This window comes from Grammomys surdaster, unplaced genomic scaffold (genome assembly GCF_004785775.1).
Source record: "Grammomys surdaster isolate TR1022 unplaced genomic scaffold, NIH_TR_1.0 167, whole genome shotgun sequence".
Lineage (NCBI taxonomy): Eukaryota > Metazoa > Chordata > Mammalia > Rodentia > Muridae > Grammomys > Grammomys surdaster.
The window spans coordinates 8,665,791-8,687,542 of NW_021604615.1; the positions used below are offsets into that span (position 1 = coordinate 8,665,791).

The 21,752-nt window shown below is 44.9% G+C and overlaps 1 protein-coding gene across 2 annotated transcripts in view; it reads right to left on the reverse strand.

Annotated features, from left to right (window-relative positions):
• Erich1 (glutamate rich 1) overlaps positions 1-21,752 on the reverse strand; it is a 63,469-nt gene that overhangs the window by 2,202 nt on the left and 39,515 nt on the right. For both annotated transcript variants that reach the window (XM_028766379.1, XM_028766380.1), the window contains 2 exons: positions 4,402-4,815; positions 1,114-1,305 (listed from right to left, as the gene is read on the reverse strand). In XM_028766379.1, the coding sequence (XP_028622212.1) occupies positions 1,114-1,305; positions 4,402-4,815 (606 nt within the window). The remainder of the gene's footprint in view (positions 1-1,113; positions 1,306-4,401; positions 4,816-21,752) is intronic.

The following is a 21,752-nucleotide window of genomic DNA, read 5'->3' on the forward strand; positions in this document are numbered from 1 at the left end:
CTGCACACACAGTGAGCGCTCTGCACACACAGTGAGCTCTCTGCACACACAGTGAGCTCTCTGCACACACAGTGAGTGCTCATACCCGCTGAGCCATCTCTGTAACTTCATTTATTGATTTATTTTTTAAACCTTTTTGCAGTTTGGCATAAAACCACATTGTAACTATTAAATTTGTCAAATACTTAACACAGTAGGCATGCAAGCAGGCCCACTGAGTGCTGGCCTGTAGTATGTGCAGTCCCTCTTCTTCCTAGTACACATCTGCACTCACCACGAGCACACTTCCGTATTCGTGAGTTTCTCTGTCCCATGCCTTCTCCCATCTCTTTTCCATCTGCCCCGTGCCTGGCCTGCTGCAGGCCATCTTTGTTCATCTCTCTTGTGACTCCTCATTCATCTGTCATAGAAAACCCTTTGTCCTCCATTTTCCCCTTAGCTCCATCTAGGTGACACTGCCCCTCAAACTCCTCCGTCCCTTCTGAACAAATCTTGGATCCTTAACAGGGCCACACATCAAGCCTGACACAACATACCACAGTTTAGAGTGGGTCACAGAAAAAGATCGGAGAAGTGAGAAGAAAGATCACCACGATAACTCAGTACTCTTCCTAAGTGTTCTGATGCTGAGTTTTTAACAAGTCACCAAGACCTCTGGAAGACAGAAAACTTTACCCTCTATCAAGTCAATGGAAAAGAAAAGAGAGAGAGGCCGGGCGGTGGTGGCGCACGCCTTTAATCCCAGCACTTGGGAGGCAGAGGCAGGCGGATTTCTGAGTTTGAGGCCAGCCTGGTCTACAGAGTGAGTTCCAGGACAGTCAGGGCTACACAGAGAAACCCTGTCTCAAAAAACAAAAAACAAAAAACAAAACCAAAAAAAAAAAAGAGAGAAAAAGTGAGAGAGAAAATTCTACTTCCAGTTAAACTTAGAGCAAATGGCCCCCCTGAAACTGATAACTCAAAGGCCAAATATCAGATGGCATGTAGGTTTCTGGATACATTATGAGATATCTTCTTATGCCAACCGGAAGCACATGAAGCCCCTTTCTCTGTAGCTTCTGTTCTAGGTCTTATGATGGGAGGAACTCCCTGAGTAGACGCTGCGGTACTTACCCGGGGGCATCACACAGTGCTCTGGGAACATCTTCAGGGCGCTCTTCAGCCTCTCCGTGTCCTGCAGAAGCAGCAGGGTTTTCATGTGGTCCAGGATGAGCACGTCTGTGGGAGGCATGCATCCAGACTCAAGGAGGTGGAGCAGCTCTTCGGCAGCTTCTGTGCACACTGCCGGATCGTCTCTGGAAGTATCTGAAAGAAGTCACAGAGTCTTAGTTTCAAGACAAACTCCCGCTCCCTCAGGAGTCCCCAAGTACACATTCCTCGGGATGAGACGTGCAGTACATAACAAGCTTCCAGGAGAGAACGGGAATAGAACTCTGGGAAGAAACAGGACACCGAAATGCTACCATACCAGCGACTCTGGAGAGGCGGCTTGTGAACGTGTCTCATACTGGCTGGGTTTGTGTGTCAACTTGACACAAGCTGGAGCTATCACAGAGAAAGGAGCCTCCCTTGAGGAAATGCCTCCATGAGATCCAGCTGTAAGGCATTTTCTCAATTAGTGATCAAGGGTGGGAGGACTCATTGTGGGTGGTGCCATCCCTGGGCTGGTAGTCCTGGGTTCTATAAGAAAGCAAGCTGAGCAAGGCAGGGGAAGCAAGCCAGTAAGTAACATCCCTCCATGGCCTCTGCATCAGCTCCTGCCTCCAGGTTCCTGCCCTGCTTGAGTTCCAGTCCTGACTTCCTTTGGTGATGAACAGCAATGTGGAAGTGTAAGCTGAATAAACCCTTTCCTCCCCAACTTGTTTCTTGGTCATGATGTTTGTGCAGGAATGAAAACCCTGACTAAGATACTCGCCTTTTAAACACCTTCCTAGCATAATACTATTCTCTGAGTCACTGACAACAGCAGGAAAAACAGACATGGGAACCAAGCCCAAGTCACGCCACGGGTCTTTGAGAACATCAACAGAGTAAGTTCTGGCTGCAAATCAAGAAAACTCTCCTCAGAGGCCAGCCTTGTCTGCTGTCCTCAAGGACTGCTGGTCTAGGTGGCTGTTTTGGATAGAGAATATACTGTTTCCTCTTTGGCTCCTTCTGAGATTTTTAAACTTTCATCAATGTACTTAGTGTTTTTTAGCTCGCACACGGAGTAATAGATTTCATGGGGACATTTTGCTTTCACATGTACACATGGCTCTTGCCCCGCCCGCAGCCATCTCCACCTTTCTGGTCCCTAACGAGTCACTCCTGCTTCTGTGTCACATGTTTCCATGCCATCTGTTGCTCCTCCCCCTCCCCCACATGTTTTGGGTCATTTCCTCCCACCTTATGATCTCCCTTCTACTTCCAGGTCCTAGACACACACACATTGGTAAACTAAGGTTTGTATTTTTATATGAGAGAAACCATCGCAATGTCTGTGTATCCGAGTCTGGCTCGTCTGACCTAACATCATGAAGATCTTGGTTCCCCCTTCCCTGTAATGCTTGGCTTCAAACTTTCTGCAGCTGGATGCAATCCCACTGTGGTGTGCACCGTGCTTCTGGTTTCTGTTTTGTTTTTGTCTTTCCCAGCGTTTTCTTTGCTGCCAGCATTCCGTGTTTGACATGTGCTCCTGTGTGACGCTGTCTCTAGAGTCCCTGTGTTGGCTTGAGTAGGAATGGTCCTGTAGGCGTACAGATGTGAATGCTTGGTCACTAGGGAGTGGCACTATTATGAGATGTGGCCTTGTTGGAGGGAGTGTGTCACTGGGTGGGGGGGTGGGCTTTAGGGGTTCAAATGCTCAAGCCATGCCCAGTGTGGCATTCACTTCCTGCTGCCTGCTTATCCAATGTAAAACTGTCAGTTCTTTCTCCTGCACCATGCGTAATTGCATGCTGCCATGCTTCCCCCCATGATGATAATGGACTGAACTCTGAACCTGTAAGCCAGCCCCAATGAAATGTCCTCATAAGAGCTGCCATGGTCATGGGTCTCTCCTCAGCAACAGAAACCCTGACTAAGACAGTCCTGCTGGAGTATGTTATGTCCGTTCTTGCTTCGGAAAGGTGAGCTATCGTCTCTTGAAACTGCCCCTGCTCCATGTGCCTCCTTCCTGCACGCCAGCCATCCGAGTGCTAGACTGCAGCTGTGTCAGGGAGCGTGCCACGTCATGGTCATTTCTTTACGTCAGCATGTAAACTACTTCTCACATCATATGCTTCTCAGTTGTACTCTTAGGAACATTTCATATCTGGCTGAAATTTGTATCTATGAACTCACTGCCTTTTCCAAGATGGACCCCGCCCCCTAGTGACGTCATCCAAATGGGAGCGCACAATGACATCCTGTTCACTATGAGGTTAAGGCGAATCCTGACTGGCACTTGTTCTTTCTGGTCCTTAAGTCAGTTGCTGATAAAACATTATGAAAACGCACAACTGTCAACCATGGGAGTCAGTCTTTACTTTCGCAGATCCCATATTAATATATATATTTAATTAAAAAACGCTTACTGGAAACTCGCGCCGGTAAGCTGTATAAGGAAGAGAAGAGTGAGCGCATCTCCAGGAGAGAGCTGAGCGGCTCTTCCTTCTCTAGTCGCTTATGAACATGACGCTCAACGCTGCTGGCTGGAGGGACCCTCGTGTAGAAACACAGCCTCGACACCAACGCATCCCAATCTACACGGGGGAACCACAGCTTCACGGTGGGAGCCCCAACTACAGTGCACTGGCTGTTGTCTCCCACAAGGTGTGCAGGAGAAAAGACATGTAGGATCCACAGGCTCATATAGCTACATGTTAGAAAAAAATTGTAATCGCTTCGGTTTTGATTTGAAACTTAACTATTTGCTTTGAACACTGTGCCGGTTAATCCCAGTTGTCACCTAGAATCACCTGGGATGTGGGTCTCTGGGCAAGCCCATGGTGGATTATACCGGTTAGGGCTCATTAAAATGAAAAGACCCACCCACTGTGGGTGGGCAGCACTTCCGCAGGTTGGGATTCTGAACTGTATAAAAAGGGAGAAAGAGAGACTCGGACAAACATTCATGGCTCTCTTCTTCCTGACGATAGAAGCCATAGGACCAGCCGGGTAAAGCTCCTGCCGCCCTACTCGCCCCAGGAGAATGAGCTTTCTTCATCATGTGTAAAACAGCAGATACAAAAGCCAGCCAGTCCTTTCTCCCGTAAGTTCCCTTGGTCAGGTATTTTATCAGAGCAAGGAGAAAAACAGGTCAGACCAAGGCTGCGATGTATTTTGTACTGTAACAGTTTAAGTAGTTAACTACCCTTGGCTATTTTCCAAATACTAAGTGGATGCCATTATTCAGAGGAAAATGGGGGTAGGGACACCTACCATCATAGAAATAAATTTCTTGTGTCGACTTCAGGAAACTCAGGATGCCCTCCACCCTGCTGTGGGCGAGTTCGGTGTCTTCCTGGGTGGTGTCTGTGACCGAGCGCTCGGGATCATCTTCCTCCTCTCCTCCCACATCATCATCCACCTCTGCCTCCTCGCTGCTCTCGGGCTGGTAGGTGAAGCTGACCCCAGAGGCCTTGGAGGCTAAGCCGGCTTCTCGCCTCCTCCTAAGCCGCAGCTTCGCCTTCAGCTTCCTTCTTTTATTTTTGCTCATGGTGGGGGCGTCTGCTTTCTCTTGCTGTGTCTCTAGGTTGGTTTGTCTCACGATGACATCATCGGGTTTTTTAATATTCCTTTTTGATTTGTGTCTTCTAATTCTTCGTCTTTTTGGTTGGTCAGGAGGATCCAGATCTGTTAAAAAAAATTTCAAATACAGTGATTTTTAGGATGACAGGGTCATAACAACCACATTTAACTTAAATACATTTTCCATCAGGATTTTTATAGCTTTAGTAAAAAGGAATTTAAACAATTTACTTTAGTGATTCTTAACTTTACCTGAGCCGACCGCATCACCTAAACCTCAGTATTAACCACAATTCAATTGGACACTCTATTTCCCTTGCCCTACAAAAATATACGCACAGCTGTTACAACTGTGACAGCTAGTGTATTTTTTTTTTTAGGGATATAACTGTTGTTTTATTAGTGCAAAATTTAATCTCCACGGCCCTGGAATAAAAACATATGAACTATTCTTACATTTTTCTTGAGATGGGGTTTCCGATAAAGCCCAGAGTAGGCTGGTTTTAAATTTGAGATCTTTTTGTTCCCGTTTCTAGCACGCCTCTAGGTGTCTGCTTTCGGAATGTGAGCGGTATAACACTAAACAGGAACAGACATTTACAGTTGTCTGCAGGAGCTGAGCGACCCACCACAGAGACACACAGAGCTATCTTAGGAGCAGCATAGACACAGCCCTACACAGATTGATAGGGGAAGAAATACTGCACGCACGCAGGGTCAGCTGGGAGAATAGCCAGTGTGTGCATTGCTGCTGACATACGGAAGGTCTGACAGTGCAGAGCTGTCTCTTGAGTGTGCACACGGGGACTGTGGAAGTGTGACAGAGATTCTGCACTCTACCACACATCTACTTCACACTTTGGCAGCTGACTTAGCGCACAGGGCAAGGACACAACACATTCTTCTCATCACGGGTAACTCATGCCCTGCGGGACCTGCGACTGTACTGTAAAGCTTGCTGCTGTACCTCGTGCTTTGGTTTTTCACGGTTCTAATTTTTAGGGAAATTCTTGTTTGAGATTTCTGAGCTGTCTACTCTTAAGAAACCGAGATTAATAAAGTGCTGCTTACTGACCCGACAGGAAACTACCTGGTAGGGCGTTCTTTCTCTGTTTGGACAGCTAAATCCTGGGAGATGCTGGAGCAGTCACAACCTACGTCTCTAGGCAAGCCTGAATGCTTCTCTCGCACCTGACCCAGGCCACCCCTCAACTTTGTGTCCTAGTTGGGTTACACTCTGTGTTGTGGGGATGGTGAGCAACTCCCCTGCTATTTTTGAGTAAGAGTTCACAGTTTTCTCCTGTACTTAGCAACCGTATCTATGAAACCCACTGCTACTTCAAACTTGACATGGGGCCAAAACTACTTCTCATAAAATCATGATATTAGATTATGGTCTAGCTCGCGTAAACTGCTTTCCTTAATCACTGGTAGGTCTTTCAATAGCGTTATCTTTCCATTTCATTTGCCAGCATGAAGCGATATGAGGGGCCTGCTAAGTGTGGCTCACAGAATCCATGTCGATTCTCTGAGTTCTCTGAGTATCTCTGAGTTCTGACAAAGGAATGATCTATTAAATATTCATGTCCCCAAAGTGACGACTGTTTATGGAACTGTTTATCTCAGGCTCACTGCACAGCAGAAAAGACTGTTCCTTCTGGTGTCTTAAAAATATTTAATGTCAGCCGGGCAGTGGTAGCGCATGCCTTTAATCCCAGCACTTGGGAGGCAGAGGCAGGTGGACTTCTGAGTTCGAGGCCAGCCTGGTCTACAGAGTGAGTTCCAGGATAGCCAGGGCTATACAGACAAACCCTGTCTCAAAAAAAAAAAAAAATTAACGTCATTAATATTTTGGAGAAAAGAATCCATCCATATTTTAGGATCTCAAAGGAGGGCCATTTGGGAGCCAGTGTGGCAGGAGCCCTTGGTGTGTGAGGTCTCGATTCCTCACTGAGGATGGTGGGTGGAGGCTGAGCCTTCAGTTCTCTCCAGACCTTTCCCCTGGAAGCCACCTTCAGGACTAATTGCCAACTTTGTCCTCTGTGGTTTATCTCAAGTGGTCATGCCATAATATGAATGGCTATTGTTAAGATTGATTGCAGTATTGACCTTTTATTTTAAAAAGACTATGGTATACTACTTTTAAAAGGCGGCAGTAGCAAAACAGCTCTCAAATGATATATTTATGATATTTTTTCAAATAAAGGTATGTGTGCTATTGAACAGGAAAACTTAAAAAAAAATTCACAGTTAGCTCAGACCTGGGAAGTGTACTCTGGTCACTCAGGGCGACGTGAGGCAGGCTACTCGTGTTCGGCTGTGCCCGTCTGACCTCCATGTTGAGAACACTAAACATATACCACTTTATAATGAGGGAAACGTACCTTAAGCTTAGACGTAGGACAAACATATAGGTGGCTACTAAGTGCTTCTTAAAGGTATTTGTTAACTACGTCAAGAAGACAGAAAATCAGTAATAAGCATTTATATCATGTAGGTAGTGGTCTCGGGATATAAGATTGTGACTGGGGATATAGCTTAGTGCCGAACTATTTGCCTAATAAAAGGAGACTCTGGGCTATCATCAGCACTGAGAGATAAAATGAATAACACACACATACACAAACACACACACACACAAACACACACACACTTGCACACACACACACACACACACACACACACACACGCACACTCACACGCGAGTGCACACACACACAATCCAGCCCAAGCATGGCCTCTGCTAGGCTGAATCGGTGGCTGCCTCATGTGCTCACTTTGCATATCTGATCAACCTTTCTACAACTCCAGGGTGAGGTCTGCTCACTTGCCTTCCCTCAGCGAGAATCCTGTCAGGTTCGTTTGGCAGGAATCCTTATCCCTGATGTTTCCTTAGTGACACGCGCCCGCATCTCCCCCACCCCCCGCCCCCCATCTCTAACTCTAAATCCTCACTTTCCCACGCCATACTTGGGCTCCTGTGGCATGTCCCTGTACCTGTTAAGACGATCTTAAACACAAGTCTGCCAAACGCAAGCATCGCCAATAATTTTTTTCTTTAATACTATGACATAACTCAGTCGCAACTTTCCCAAAATCTCATCAGAGGAACCTGACCATGGTCATGTTGTCAGATAAACCCGAGATAAGAATTATCACAGAAATAAGATGCTGAAGAATTAATGACACACTTCAATTTCAACTTAGTGTCTGATGTAATTTTCTGTCCCATACTTTAAATTTCTCATATATGCGTATGTATGTCTGATGTAAATAGTTATGCAAAAAGGTTTTGCTTTCATAATTCTGTATACCCTAAATATTTCACTATAACTTCTGGCAGGGCCACTTTGCTCAGGGGGTCTAAGGAAAGCGAAGTCACAGGTCTGATCCCTGGGGCAGTCATGTTTCTATAGAAGAACTGAAGCAATGAAGAGTCTGCTCTCTGCTCACACGGAGCAGCACAGAGAGGGAGACAGCTCTAAACAACAGGTCACGGGTACCACCGTGGCCACAAGGGAAATCCGTGCTGATGGCCATGGCTGATGTCTGTACGGCATACTGGACTGAAAGTCCCTGCTCCTGGGTTCTAGAGTGCTTGAGTTCACCTGCCTTCCATCTCTCTGCTCATCAGGCATTAATGGGTACAGCATTGCCACTCCTGTAGTCCTCGGCAAATTCTTGGGTCCGGTTGAACTGACACTCTGCTCCACGAACCTCACCCTTATGCCTACAAGCCTTAGGCATTCACCAGAACTCTCCCATGGCCCTCCACGGTACTCCAACAGCCCCAGTGAGCAAACCAAGGACATCACTGATTCTATCACACTGTGCTCAAAGCACTTCCCTCTAGCGTGGCCTCCCATTTGTTCTGGAAATATGGCAACAGTGCCACCCTTTTGCAACAGGGAATTGTCCTGGTGGTTGCCACTGGCTGTAAGTACGTGTGTGTGTGCTTCAAGGGTGGCTCATGTGCCAGGGGGACCAACTAGTAGATCTCACTTTTGCTCATCAAGTGCAAGAGCCATATGTGGCCAGAGGCAGGTATGTGGGGTAGGGTTATGAAGGACGAGCTGTCTCCTGTTACAGAGTAGAGACCCAAAGACCACTCAGCTCCACTGAAGCCTGAATTGAGTCTGTGCTAAGCCTGCTGGTGCCTGCCTGGAGAGAAACACTTCTCACAGAGTGGCCATGAATGCATTTTACTGGGAGCTTTTAAAGGCAAAGAACTCTCTGGTTGGCAGTTGGGGGAGGGGGCAGAATAAAGCAAGCAAGCAGTGTAACAGAAGCTAAAAGCAAGCAGTTAGCTGGAACATTTATTTTTCTTGTATTCTTTCTTTCTTTTTTTTCTTTTATTGAAAATAGGAGCTTTTCATAGCTGGGCATGGTGGTGCATGCCTTTAACCTCAGCACTCAGAAGGCGCTCTCTGCATCTGCTCCCTTCTGCTGCTAGAAGAAGCCTCTCTGATGATGACTGGATAAGGCACTGATCTATGAGTGTAGCAGAATATCTTTAAGAATCATTTCAGGGACGTTCCACCCCCACCCCCATTTGTGTTTGGGTTTACCCTATGTCTCTGGCCCATCTAGTCTCTGGTTCTTGGTTACCCAAGCAGTTTCGGGTATGTGTTCCATCTCATGGAGTGGGCCTTAGGTCAAATTAGACATTGGTTGGCCACTCCCACAAGTTCTTTGTCACCATTGCCCTAGCATATCCTGCAGGCAGGACAGGTTGTAGGTCAAACGTTTGGTGGCTGGGTTGGTGTCTACATTTCCCTTTCAGTAGTCAAAGAGCATCATATCCTGCACCACAGAGACTAGAGCAAAGCGGTGAGGGCGCCACGTGGGCACCAGCTCGACTTCTCCATGCTCGATGAGTTGTGTGCACTTTGTCCTCAGCAATGGGGCTCCACTGTCAGTCCTCTGTCTTGGCATCAGTCTGGGTTGTTTGGGGGATTTTCATGTCCCCCCAACCTCCCGAGGCAACACTCAATTGGACACAATTCAGTCCTGACACTGGAAGCCTCAGCCATTTGAGATTCCTCTCTTGGGAATTCTATTTAGATGTATACACCATTTTAAAACTGGACTGAGTTTTTGATGTCTAGTTTCTGAAGTTCTTTTTACACTTTGGATATTCACTCTCTATCAGATGTGGGGTTGGTAAAACTCTCTTTCCATTCTGTAGGCTGATATTTTGCCTATTGATGGTGTCCTTTGCCTTACAGAAGCTTTTCATGAGGTCCCTTATTAATTGTTGATCTTAGTGCCTATACTATCGGCGTTCTTTTGTTCAGAAAGTTGTCTCCTCTGCCAGTGTGTTCATGATAGACAAACCTTTATCCAAACTAACTAAAGGATGGAAAGAGAATATTCAAATTAACAAAATTAGAACTGAAAAGGAAGACATAGCAACAGACACCAAAAAAATCCAGAGTATTATAAGGACACATTTTAAAAATCTACACTCCACCAAATGAGAAAAAAATTTAAGAAATGGATTTTCTCAATAGGTACCATTTACCAATGTTAAATTAATATCAGACAAACAATTTAAATAGAGCTATAATCCCTAGTGAAATATAAGCAAGCATTAAACATCTCCCAACCAAAACAGGCCCAGGGCCAGCTGGCTTTAGCACAGAATCGTACCAGACTTTCAAAGAACAGTTAATGCCAATACTCCTCAAATTATTCTACAAAACAGAAACAGAAAGTACATTGCCAAATTCATTTTATGAGGCCACAGTTCCCCTGACACCCAAACCATTGAACAAAGAGGATTATAGACCAATCTCCCTTATGAGCATAGATACAAAAATACTCAATAAAATACTTGCTAACCGAATCCAAGAACACATCAGAGAGATCAACTACTATCACCAAGTAGGCTTCACCCCAGAGATGTAAGGATGGTTCAGTATATGAAAATCAGTACGTGTGATCCACCATATAAACAGACCGAATGAATACAACCACATCATCATCTCATTAGATACAGAAAAGGCCTTTGACAAAATCCAACTCCCCTTCATGATAAAATTCTGGAGACATTAGGCATACACGGGACATGCCTAAACATAATAAGGGCAGCTTACAGCAAGTCTATAGCCAACGTCTAGTTAAATGGAGTGAAATTCAAAGCAATTCCACTAAAGTCAGGGACAAGGCAAGGCTGCTCATGTCCATTAAATACAGTACCTGAAATTTTAGCTAAAGAAGTGTGAGACAGCCGAAGGAGATCAAGGAGGTACAGACTGGAAAGGAAGAAGTCGAAGAAAGTATCATTATTTGCAGGTGACATGATTATTGGTTGATGTTGGACATAGGTGCCACAGTAAAAAAAAAAGAAGGTCACCAAGATTCTAAAGCCCTTATTTTCTGAAAGAGAAGAGGGGTACAGCTTCTCTAGGAAGACTGACACCCGTTACTTTACTCAAACATTATACTAGGTTAACTGAGGCTGGAAAAAGGTTTCAGCTGTCAAAATTATCTTGCCCTTTGCCACTCGTGAGAGCAGGCAACGCACAGATCTCAGTCCCTTTCGACCATGACTAGCCATAATCGAAAGTAAGAGCTCCGTGTTTGCCAGGAGTGTCTTAGGACCAAGATCAGTGAAGCTGCAAGCTCTCACGTGCCACCAAATGCAGACCTACCGGAGAGACAACATTTTTTTAAGGTTCTAATTGCCTCAAAACAATTTTTCCAGCCTCTAACTATTGACCCAAACATAACGAAGGCTTTGTAAAAACATTTTATTTAAAGCCAGACACAAAGGCTTTACTATACGTTCATTTAAAGCCAGACATAAACGTCTCACTACATATGATAGTACATATAAGTGACCTTAAAAATTCTACCAGGGAACTCCTACAGCTGAAAAACACTTCAGTGAAGTGGCTGGATACAAGATTTACTCAGATAAAACCGAACCGAACCAAACCGAACCAAACCAAACCAGCAGTCCTCCTATATACGAATTACATATGGATTGAAAAAGAAATCAGAGAAACAACACCTTTCACAATAGACTCAGGTAATATAAACTATCTTGGGGTAACTCTAGCCAAGCAAGTGAAAGACTTGTATGGCAATAACTTCAAATCTTTTAAGTAAAAAATTGAAGAGGACATCGGAAGACGGAGAGATCTCCCATGCTCATGTGTCAATAGGATTAACAGTAAAAATGGCATCTTACCAAAAGCAGTCTACAGATTCAATGTAATTCCCATCAAAATTCTGGCACAATTCTTTACAGACCTTGAAAGGACATTTCTTAACTTCATATGAAATAATAAAAATAAAAAAACTAAGAGAGCTAAAATAATCCTGTGCAATAAAAGAAATTCTGGGGCATCACCAACCCTGACTTCAAGTTGTGCTACAGAGCTGCAGTAATGAAACCAACATGGTACTAGCATAAAAGCAAACACAAAGCCAGGCATAAAAAATGAAATTGAATTGAAGATCCAGATATAAATCTAAACACACACACAGGGACAACTGATTTTTGATAAGGCAGCCAGAAATTCACATGGGAAGACGGCATCTTCAACGGACGGTGCTGGTCTAACTGGATGCCTGCATGTAGAAGAATACAAATAGATGCATATTTATAACCCTGCCCAAAACTTCAAGTACAAATGGATCCAAGGCCTCAACAGAAAACAAGATACACCAGACCTGACAGAAGACAAAGTGGGGAACAGCCTTGACAGCTGGGACATTTTGACCCTGAGTTTCTAGAATGGGGTTGGGGTCTTTCCCAATGGACTTTTCCTGGCCAGGGTAGCAAAGCTGGTGGTGGTGGTGGTGGGGTCAATTTTAGGTTAAAACAAAGATGGCTCTAGCCAAGACAAGATGGAGGAACCTTTGTCCTGTTTTGTCTCCTAGTCACTGTGGTAGGCAAGGGGCTAATGTTCCCAGTGGCCAGCTGGCACACACAGCTAGTCTTACTTGATGTGTGCAGAGACGCAGAGCCCGCAGAGACGCTCCCCACTCTGGTTCTGTGGAGCCCATGCTCACCCTTCCCCAGTCTCCCATTAAGTCTCCAGTCGCCTGAACAGAAATCACAGGATCTCAGCTATTTCCTCTATTCTGAGCATCTAATGTTTTCAGTGCTTTAACTAAAACTGGTATGCTTATGTTTGACATTTATAGAAACCCGTTCACCCAGCTGTTAGCCACTAACACACACGCATCACTCAAATGGAAGTTGTGATGGTTTGAATATGCTTGGCCCAGGGAACGGCACTATTATAAGATGTGGCCTTGTTGGAGTAGGTGTGTCACTGTGGGCGTGGGCTTTAAGACCCTCCTCCTAGCTGCCTGGAAGCCAGTATTCTGCTAGCAGCCTGCCTGGATGCTTCCATGCTCCCACCTTGATGATAATGGACTGAACCTCTGAACCTGTAAACCATCTCCAATTAAATGTTGTCCTTAGAAGAGTTGCCTTGGTCACGGTGTCTGTTCACAGCAGTAAAACCCTAACTAAGACAGAAGTTTATATGAATAGATGCACAGCTGCTCGCTGAGCTCCTGGAGTGGGCTCACATTAGAAAAGCTTCCAGATTGTTCTAACTCTGTCCTGCTGAAGCTCGCTGTCCTTCTCTGAAAACCAGAGTTTATCTGCCAAATACAGTCACACATCTGGTTCTGTGGCAAACCACTATTTCTGGAGGTCTTCTGTTATGGCTATTTAATTTATTTGCTTGTTTATACTTTATAGGTAAAACCTATAAAATTAACGGTGTGCTAGCTACAATGTAGAGATTTGCTTGTAAGTTTCATCATAAAATAAGTGATTAGCAAATATCACGAAGGAAGGATTATTTTGTAGAATTTGCAAACCTTTACATGATGGTTTCTCTCAGTAAAAATAAGTTTTAGGATTGTTTCTGGAAGTTCTCATTAAGACTGTTAAATACGCAAGTGCCCCCCTCCAACCCCCCTCATAGCAAGTTACAGACATCCCTTCTTTAAAGGAATGTTCCAGAAATGCTCAGCTTTGAGGATGAGACGTTCGACCCGTAAACCCATGGTAGCAAACGATGGTCCCATTGCAGTTCATAGCTCAGACGATTCTATTTCTATGCTAACCAGTTGCATTTCCTTACTCACAGTGACAAAGTGATAAAAATGTTCATTTAGTCTGAGCACGATCAGGCGAATGACACAGAAAAGAAACAACATTAATCAAACACATGAAGACTGTTTAAAAACAGAGCGGGAGACAGGATAAAATAAACAGAAATAAAAGGCCTCATTTTATAAATTACGCCACAGGATTCAATTTTCATCCCTTAAGTGCTTGCTTGCCTCAGTGACTAATGTTGCTGAGCTCCTGACGAGCAGAGCGTGCCTTTTGGAGGCTTCACACCCAGCCCCGAAAGTGCGAGTGAACCACCATGTCACCAGGCGAGTACAGAGGCCACACACTGCTCCACTACGTTCCCTACCTGTTACAGTTTGAATGTCAAATGTCCCCAACAGGGTCATGTTTAAGCAGTTTTTTCTCTAGTTGCTGGCACTGCTTTGGGACGTCATGGGGCTGTTGGTGTAAAGGATGTCACTGGTGGAGGTGTTCACGAGGGCAGGACTTTAAGAGTTAATCTGGCGTTTGGCCAGAGCTCTCTGTCCCCTGGCTGGTGGCACACGAGAAGCCTTCACTGCAAGCTTGCCCCTCTCCAGCTTACCCACTCCAGCTGGCGTGCTTTCCCTCCACGATGGACTGTGTACCCTCTAACTGTAAGCCGAAAGAAACCTCTCTTCCTTTAAGTTCCAGGTATTTGGTTATGGTGACAAGAAAGTCACTAATGAACTACCCACAGCCAGTATCTACAGGGGCGTCTGTGAGTTCATCTCCTTGGAGCCTCCAGAATCGCTGTGAGAGGCAACTGCTCCCGGTTGAGGGTCTGGCCATAGCTCTGTCTAGGTGGGCTATAGGAGGGAGAACGTGATAGAATCCTGAAGAAGGGTGTCTGGACGGTCTTTATCATTTCTAGATATAGATCACATTAGAAGGCTCTGGTGAAGGGGTGTGTGTGTGTGTGAAATAAATCAAAGAATAAAACGGGGCACTAGATGTAGTCAGAAAAAATAATTGTGGAGGGTGAAACCATCATTACTGGATCTTGACTTTTAAATTCCAAATCTGGAGTAAACAGGGGAAATTCACGGTGTTAGCCAGGGCCTAGGAGCTCAATGCAAGAGTGCCTTTCTAGACTGGTGGAGTCTTGAACTCCACCCTGGCTCCTCACACTGCCCCAGTGTTGACACAAGTGTCCCCCAGCCCCCAACACTGTGTGTACTATGCAACTCTGTCGGGTCTTGAACTGGAGATCCTCCCAACTTTGTCTTCTGGGTGCTGCTGGGATTATAGGTGTGTACCGCTGTGCCTGGCTTAGTTCTTGTGTATTGGTACAAGATATAAAATTACTATAACAGTATGTTTATTATAGTATGTACAGTATCATTTAAAAACCATATAAACATCATCTATAAATTTTTCTAGTAAAACTTTAAAGCGAAACTTAGAAAAAAATAGGCTTATAAATAAAAATACTCCAAGTGGTGTGAATGTACCCCCAAAGTTTCTGCGTCAGAAACTTAACCCCTAGCAGGACAATGTAAAGAGGCAGGACCTTTGGGAAGAGATCAGGCCAGGAGAATTCTGCCTTTGTGAATAGATTCTGCCTTTATCAATGGAGCAGGCTCCTACTGAAAGGATGAACTTTGACTCCTCCCACTCTTGAGGATGAACTTTGACTCCTCCCACTCCTGGAAGGATGAACCAGACTCCTCCCACTCCTGGATGGATGAACCCTGACTCCTCCCACTCCTGGAAAGATGAGCCCAGACTCCTCCCACTCCTAGAAGGATGAACCTACCACGGTTGATTCAACACAAATGTCTTCATCAAATGTGACCCTTTGATCTTAAGAGTTACCATGGTTCCAGATATACGAGGCAAACACAGCCTGTTCATTATAAATTACACAACCTTTGGCATTCCTTAGAGTGGCAGAAAACAGATTAAGAGCCTGTTTGATAAAAATCTTATAGAAACAGAAAAAAAATCATTGCTTTATTTGATTGCGGAAATGGAGGGTCGACTCCATGGCAACCATCTCAAGAATTCTATGAAACAGGCAGGGATTGCATCAAGAGGTCTTCTCACTCACAGGAGTTCTCAAGCTAAAGCCCCACAAGTGAAGACACTTCCTAGCATGCTCTTAGAGCTCCTGGGAGGTATGGCCTGGTGGTCAAGGCCAGGGTGGGCAGAGCCAGACAAGCACACAGAAGAGGGGCTCTTATGCAAGGAAGACCTCGTGAAGCCGGAAGTGTGTTTATCCAGTGCATGTGAACCCACAGGTCAGTCGGTGCACACCAACGCTAAGGTCAAGCTCCTTCCAGCTCTTGTCCCGTTATGCTTTGCAGTCTACTCCTTTTGTCAAGACTGGGACTGCACGCCTGGTCACCATGGAGATAGCTGTACTGACCAACTGAACAGATAAACAAGACCCCGTATCAGTCACTAGCCACCAGAAGTTCACACCATTCATCGGGGGTCAGTTCACACTTTCTGTCTGCACACAGAGATGGACAGGATGGCCTGTGCTATGGAGTCGGCTCCTCCCGTTGCCTGTATAAGAACAAGTGGTGAGAGGCAGTGACTAGATAGTAAGTCAGCTGAGGGCCTTGGCTTCACAGTCTCACTGGAGCCTTTCCCAGCAAAGCACGCAGTGTAAGGTCATGCCTTACGCGAGTGCCGAGTCTCAGGTGTGGGGGCTGTACTGTAAATGTGTCATTGGGGCCAGGTACCCCACAATCATCTGTTCTCTGCATTTTGACCAGGTGTGGCTTTCTGTAAAGGTCTCCATCAAGATGAATACTCTTGATCGTTAATGTACCTGCCTAAGCTTTGCCAGTGGACTCAAGGTGACGCAAATGAAAGAAAGGCCCCTCAAGACGCCATTTTTCAGATGCCAGGAAGGTCACAGCAGGGAACAAGACAGTCGAGAAGGAGACAACAAATAAGCTTCCAGTGAATAACTTACTGAACCTTTTCCTGAACTTCTTTTCTGCTGTCTAAGAGACGGGCAGGCCTTTGGGCTGTGTGGAGCAGCCTTTTGGCTTGTCTCCTTAGGGGATTTTATCTGAACGTTCACTCAAAGCTCCAAAGGTCCACAATGTGACCCCCTGCACATAAAAGATACAAAAAATGTGCATGAGGGAACCGCAGAGGTTTGGCTATTTATAATTTCTGAAGCATCAAGTCTGAAAAGACGCCATCCCGAAGAAATACCTCTCAAAACCTTGTAATTAAAAAAAAAAATCTAACGTTGTTGAAATTCTCTTAGCTGCTGGTTGGCACCTGCTTTTTGAATAAACTGCTGGTGTGGAACTAGGTACTTGAAATAGCCATGGCCTCCTGACCGTTTCAATCCTCACTGTTTCCTTTGAAACAGCCTTGAATTATGGGATAGAACTCAATTCAGGTTTTACTTCTGAATCATATTAAAAGAATCCACGGATATCAGAGAGGGAGTGGGAAGTAAAACAGTTCAGTCTAGGCACTGACCTGTTTGTGATTTTAAATGCCAATCCTTGATAGTGATCAGATACTGTTCTAGCTAGTTGTTTCCTTAACACTACTGGGAAGAAGGAACCTCAATTGAAGAACTGGCGTGGGCAGATCTACCCGGCATTTTGTGGGTTAGTTACTGTTGTAGGAAGGCCCCGCCCACTGTGGGCGGGATTATCCCTACGAGGGTGGTCCTGGGCTGTAATAGGCCGCAGAGAAAACCAGGGAAAGCCGGCGGTGGTGGCCAGCACTTGGGAGGCAGAGGCAAGCGGATTTCTGAGTTTAAGGCAGCCTGGTCTACAGAGTGAGTTCCAGGGCCGCCCAGGCTATACAGAGAAACCCTGTCTCAAAAAACAAACAAACAAAAAAGCTAGGGAAAAGAATATCATAAACAGTACTCCTTGGTCTTCCTGCTTCAGCTCCTGGATCCAGGTTCCTGTCTTAAGTACCTTTTCCGGCTTGGCTTCCCTTGATTACCTTCACAGGACTGTAGTGTGAGCCAAATGAACCCTCTCCTCCCCAAGTTAGTTTTGATCAGCGTTTTATCACAGCAACAAGAAATCTAACCAGGGCAGCTGCCATCTAAGGAAAGACTGACTGGAACACTTATTCACTGCTCAGGTCATATTTACTTTATGATTACGTGATACGTATGCGGACAAACACGTATTGCTTAACTATTTTCAATAAGTTTAGCTCCTTCCTGAATTCCTTCCTGAAAAAGCTGATACACTGAAGTAAGTTCCAAATTTTCTAGGTTAATATTAATATAAATACTTTAATTCTCTGTGTGTGAAGTTCAAACTAGACAAAATTCCAGCACATAGAAGGGGACATGGGCACACACTCTAACCCACAATCAAGAAGCTGTTTGCAATCAACAGCTGCTGGCGGAATGAAAATCAGTTTTTTTCAACGGGGTGGCACTGGGTACATCGGTCCTACCCCAGGACAGACCGTGCTCAGGGACTCTCAAGACAACTCAAGAGTCTCCATGGTTTTTGTTCTTATTTCATTTTGTTTTGGAGGTTTCTCTCTTGTTTTGTGTTTTAAGAGAAAGAATATGGAGATAGGTGGGTGGGAGGGGGTCTGGGGGAGTTGGGGGAGGGGAGAAAAAAATGAAGAAGGAAAGCACTGTATGTAGAGTCCTGTTCAACACTTAACTCGTGAGTGCAAGTGTGTGATTGTGTGTTGTTTTATATGGAGAGTATGGATCTGTGAGGATGGCGTGTGTGCACATGTGTATGACGGCAGGTGCAGAAGCCAGAGGTTGATATTAGATGTTTTTCCTCAATTGCTCTTCATATATGTATATGAATATGTATATGAATATGTATATGAATATGTATATGTAGATGTATTTTGAGACCTTTTCCTGTGGAACCTAAAGTTCATTAAAAATAGCTAGACCAGAAGAAAACTAACCATGGAGGTGAAAGATCTCTACTCAGAAATTTAAATCTCTGAAGAAGGAGATTGGGAAAGACGCAAACAATGGAAAGACATCTCATGTTTGTGGATTGGTAGTCTCAATATTGTAATGATGACAATGCTACCAAAAGTAGTTTAGAGAATCAGTGCCATCCCAATCAAAATACCTACAGCATTCTTCACAGAAAAAAGAAAAAAAATTCCAAATTCCTTTGGAACCAGACAATGACAGGACAATGAACCCTGGGGGAGCGGCCCTAGGGGATACATCTGCCACTGGGCTCCTGCACCGATGGCTCAGGGAAGATCATGGGCTGGGAGGGGCTGGAGAGAGAAAATGGAAGGAGGAAGTGATATAATCATATTTTAATAAAAGTGTATTAAAAATAAAAATAAAGAAAAACAAAATAATACACATGAAAAGATATTTAAAATTTTAAATAAACATAGACATATAGATTCTTTAAGTACAGTGAAATATTCTACAAAAAGATAATCAGAAGAGGGTTGAAGCCTGGAGGACTGCTAGGCCTCCAGGCTGAGCAGGGAGAGTCTCAGTACGGAAGAGCCTGAGAGGAGTGTCATCTCTGAAGAACACTGTCTCAGCCAGGGTTACTATTGCTGTGATGAAACACCGTGACCGAAGAGCAAGTGGGGAAAGGTTTCTTTATTTAAAAAAAATATATATTTTTTTTTTTACAAAAGAAGATTTATTTTGGGCTGGAGAGATGGCTCAGAGGTTAAGAGCACTGGCTGCTCTTCCAGAGGTCCTGAGTTCAATTCCCAGCAACCACATGGTGGCTCGCAACCATCTATTGGAGGATCTGATGCCTTCTTCAAACAGGTGGATGTATATGCAGCAGAGCACTCATACATTAAATAAATAAAAATTTTTAAAAAAGATTTATTTATTTTATGTATGTGAGAACATTATCCTGTCACTGTCTTCAGACACACCAGAAGAGGGCATCAGATCCCATTACAGATGGTTGTGAGCCATCATGTGGTTGCTGGGAATTGAACTCAGGAACTCTATCTCTCCAGCCCCTACAGCTGGATCTTATGGAGGCATTATCTCAATTGAGGTTTCCTTCTTTCAGATGACTCTAGCTTGTGTCAAGTTGACGTACAACTGGTCAGAACAAATATATTCCTGAGTTCAAGAATAAACCGGGAAATACCAGGTTATCTCTTTTGTCTCCACAGACATTAGTCAGGGGAGTCTGGAGCAATGTTCACCTCCACATCTGTCAGGTGGCTTGGTCCTCACAGGACTTAAACGGAGGTATAAATATTCCCAGGAAAGGGAGGTGGGGAAATGGAATTAACAAACAAAACTCCAGACTTGTAACAAGAAAGGCCCAGGCCAGAGCGATTCCTACCTGCCTCACATCTCTCGAGTATGAGGCTTGTCCGGCTGCCGCGTTGGACATGCTGGCCCTTACTGATGCACTGGAGGTGATAATGCCCACACCCAGGAGGTGGTATTTACCCCCAGAAGATGTTACGACTGCTCAGCGACCTCCTTTCGTCTCTGGAGGACTTCAGGATTCTCCCATCATGCCTGTCTTTCTTGGAGTATATGCTGGCTCTTCAGCTGCTTTCAGCGGCTAGTCACTTATTAGGTTTAGAGCATACTTTATCTTCCTGTTATCAGCTATTAGATTGCTAAGCTGCATCCCCCCCCCCCTTCCTGGGAGTAAACAGAACCAACTAAGTTATCAGCGATAATGGCTAAAGATCAAAGCCCCTCGATACTTTGTACTTGTTTCTGACTCTCAGGTTCTGTCTTTTAATTTTAGTGGGGGTGGTCTGACACAGATTACTGTAGGAAAAATCAACTGTCTAAAATGTCTGACTGTGTGCCACCTCCTCACATAGTGCTACCTTCTTGCCAGGTGCTTAGAAATTACTTCTGTAGAGAGAAAATTTTAATATTTGTTCCCTAAGTCTAGCATTTGAATCTAATTAGTCTGGAGTCCCTCACTGATTGGGAGACATGGTTTGATGGTCCTTGTGGTTTTTTTTTTTTTTTTTTTTTGAGACAGGGTTTTTCTGTGTAGCTCTGGCTGTCCTGGAACTCACTCTGTAGACCAGGCTGGCCTCAAACTCAGAAATCCTCCTGCCTCTGCCTCCCAAGTGCTGGGATTATTGATGGTTCTTCTGAAGTCAGGATTTTATGTTTCACTATTGTTAACATTCTGTCTAAACTCCACCCCCACAGTTACCTGGCAACAGTCAGGTAGGCCTGCCCACTATAAAAGGGGCTGCTTGCCCCCTCCTCTCTCTCCCTCTCTCTCTCTCTCTCTCTCTCTCTCTCTCCTTCTTGCTCCCACTTTGTCCCCTCGCCCCTTCCCGCTTTCCTTCCCCCTCTCTCCATGTGCTCATGGCCAGTCTCTTCTTCTCTTCTCTTCTCTTCTCTTCTCTTCTCTTCTCTTCTCTTCTCTTCTCTTCTCTTCTCTTCTCTTCTCTTCTCTTCTCCTCATCTCCTTCTCTCTCTCTTTCTCTCTCTGCCTTTCTCTGCCTCTACTGCCCTCTTAACTCCCCTCCCCATGCCCTGAATAAACTCTGTTCTATACTACACCATCGTGTGGCTGGTCCCTCAGGGGGAAGAGATGCCTTGGCATGGGCCTGCTGAGACACCCCCTTTCCCCACGCCTCACCACACCCCATAGAACATAGTCTATAGCTCCTTATCTTTTTATAAACACATCATGCATGACATGTGGTCCACATCACGATCCAAATATTTTCTTCTGCGGTGTTAAGTATTACGTTGTCAAACAAAACTCATGTCTTACACACAATGAGCATATTTTAAAAAAATAATTTTAAAAGAATTTAGATTCATCTTTAGAACTGTGGTTTTGGACTGAGTCATATGCACCATGAACTCTTGGCAAAGGAAGATCGTTTACAGCCTTGGAGATGCGTCAGGCTGAACGATTCGGAACGGTTGGGCCCGGCCGCCGGCCGGGCGGCCGGGGCCCCCCCACTTTCATTGCTCTCTCTGCCTAAGCCTCAG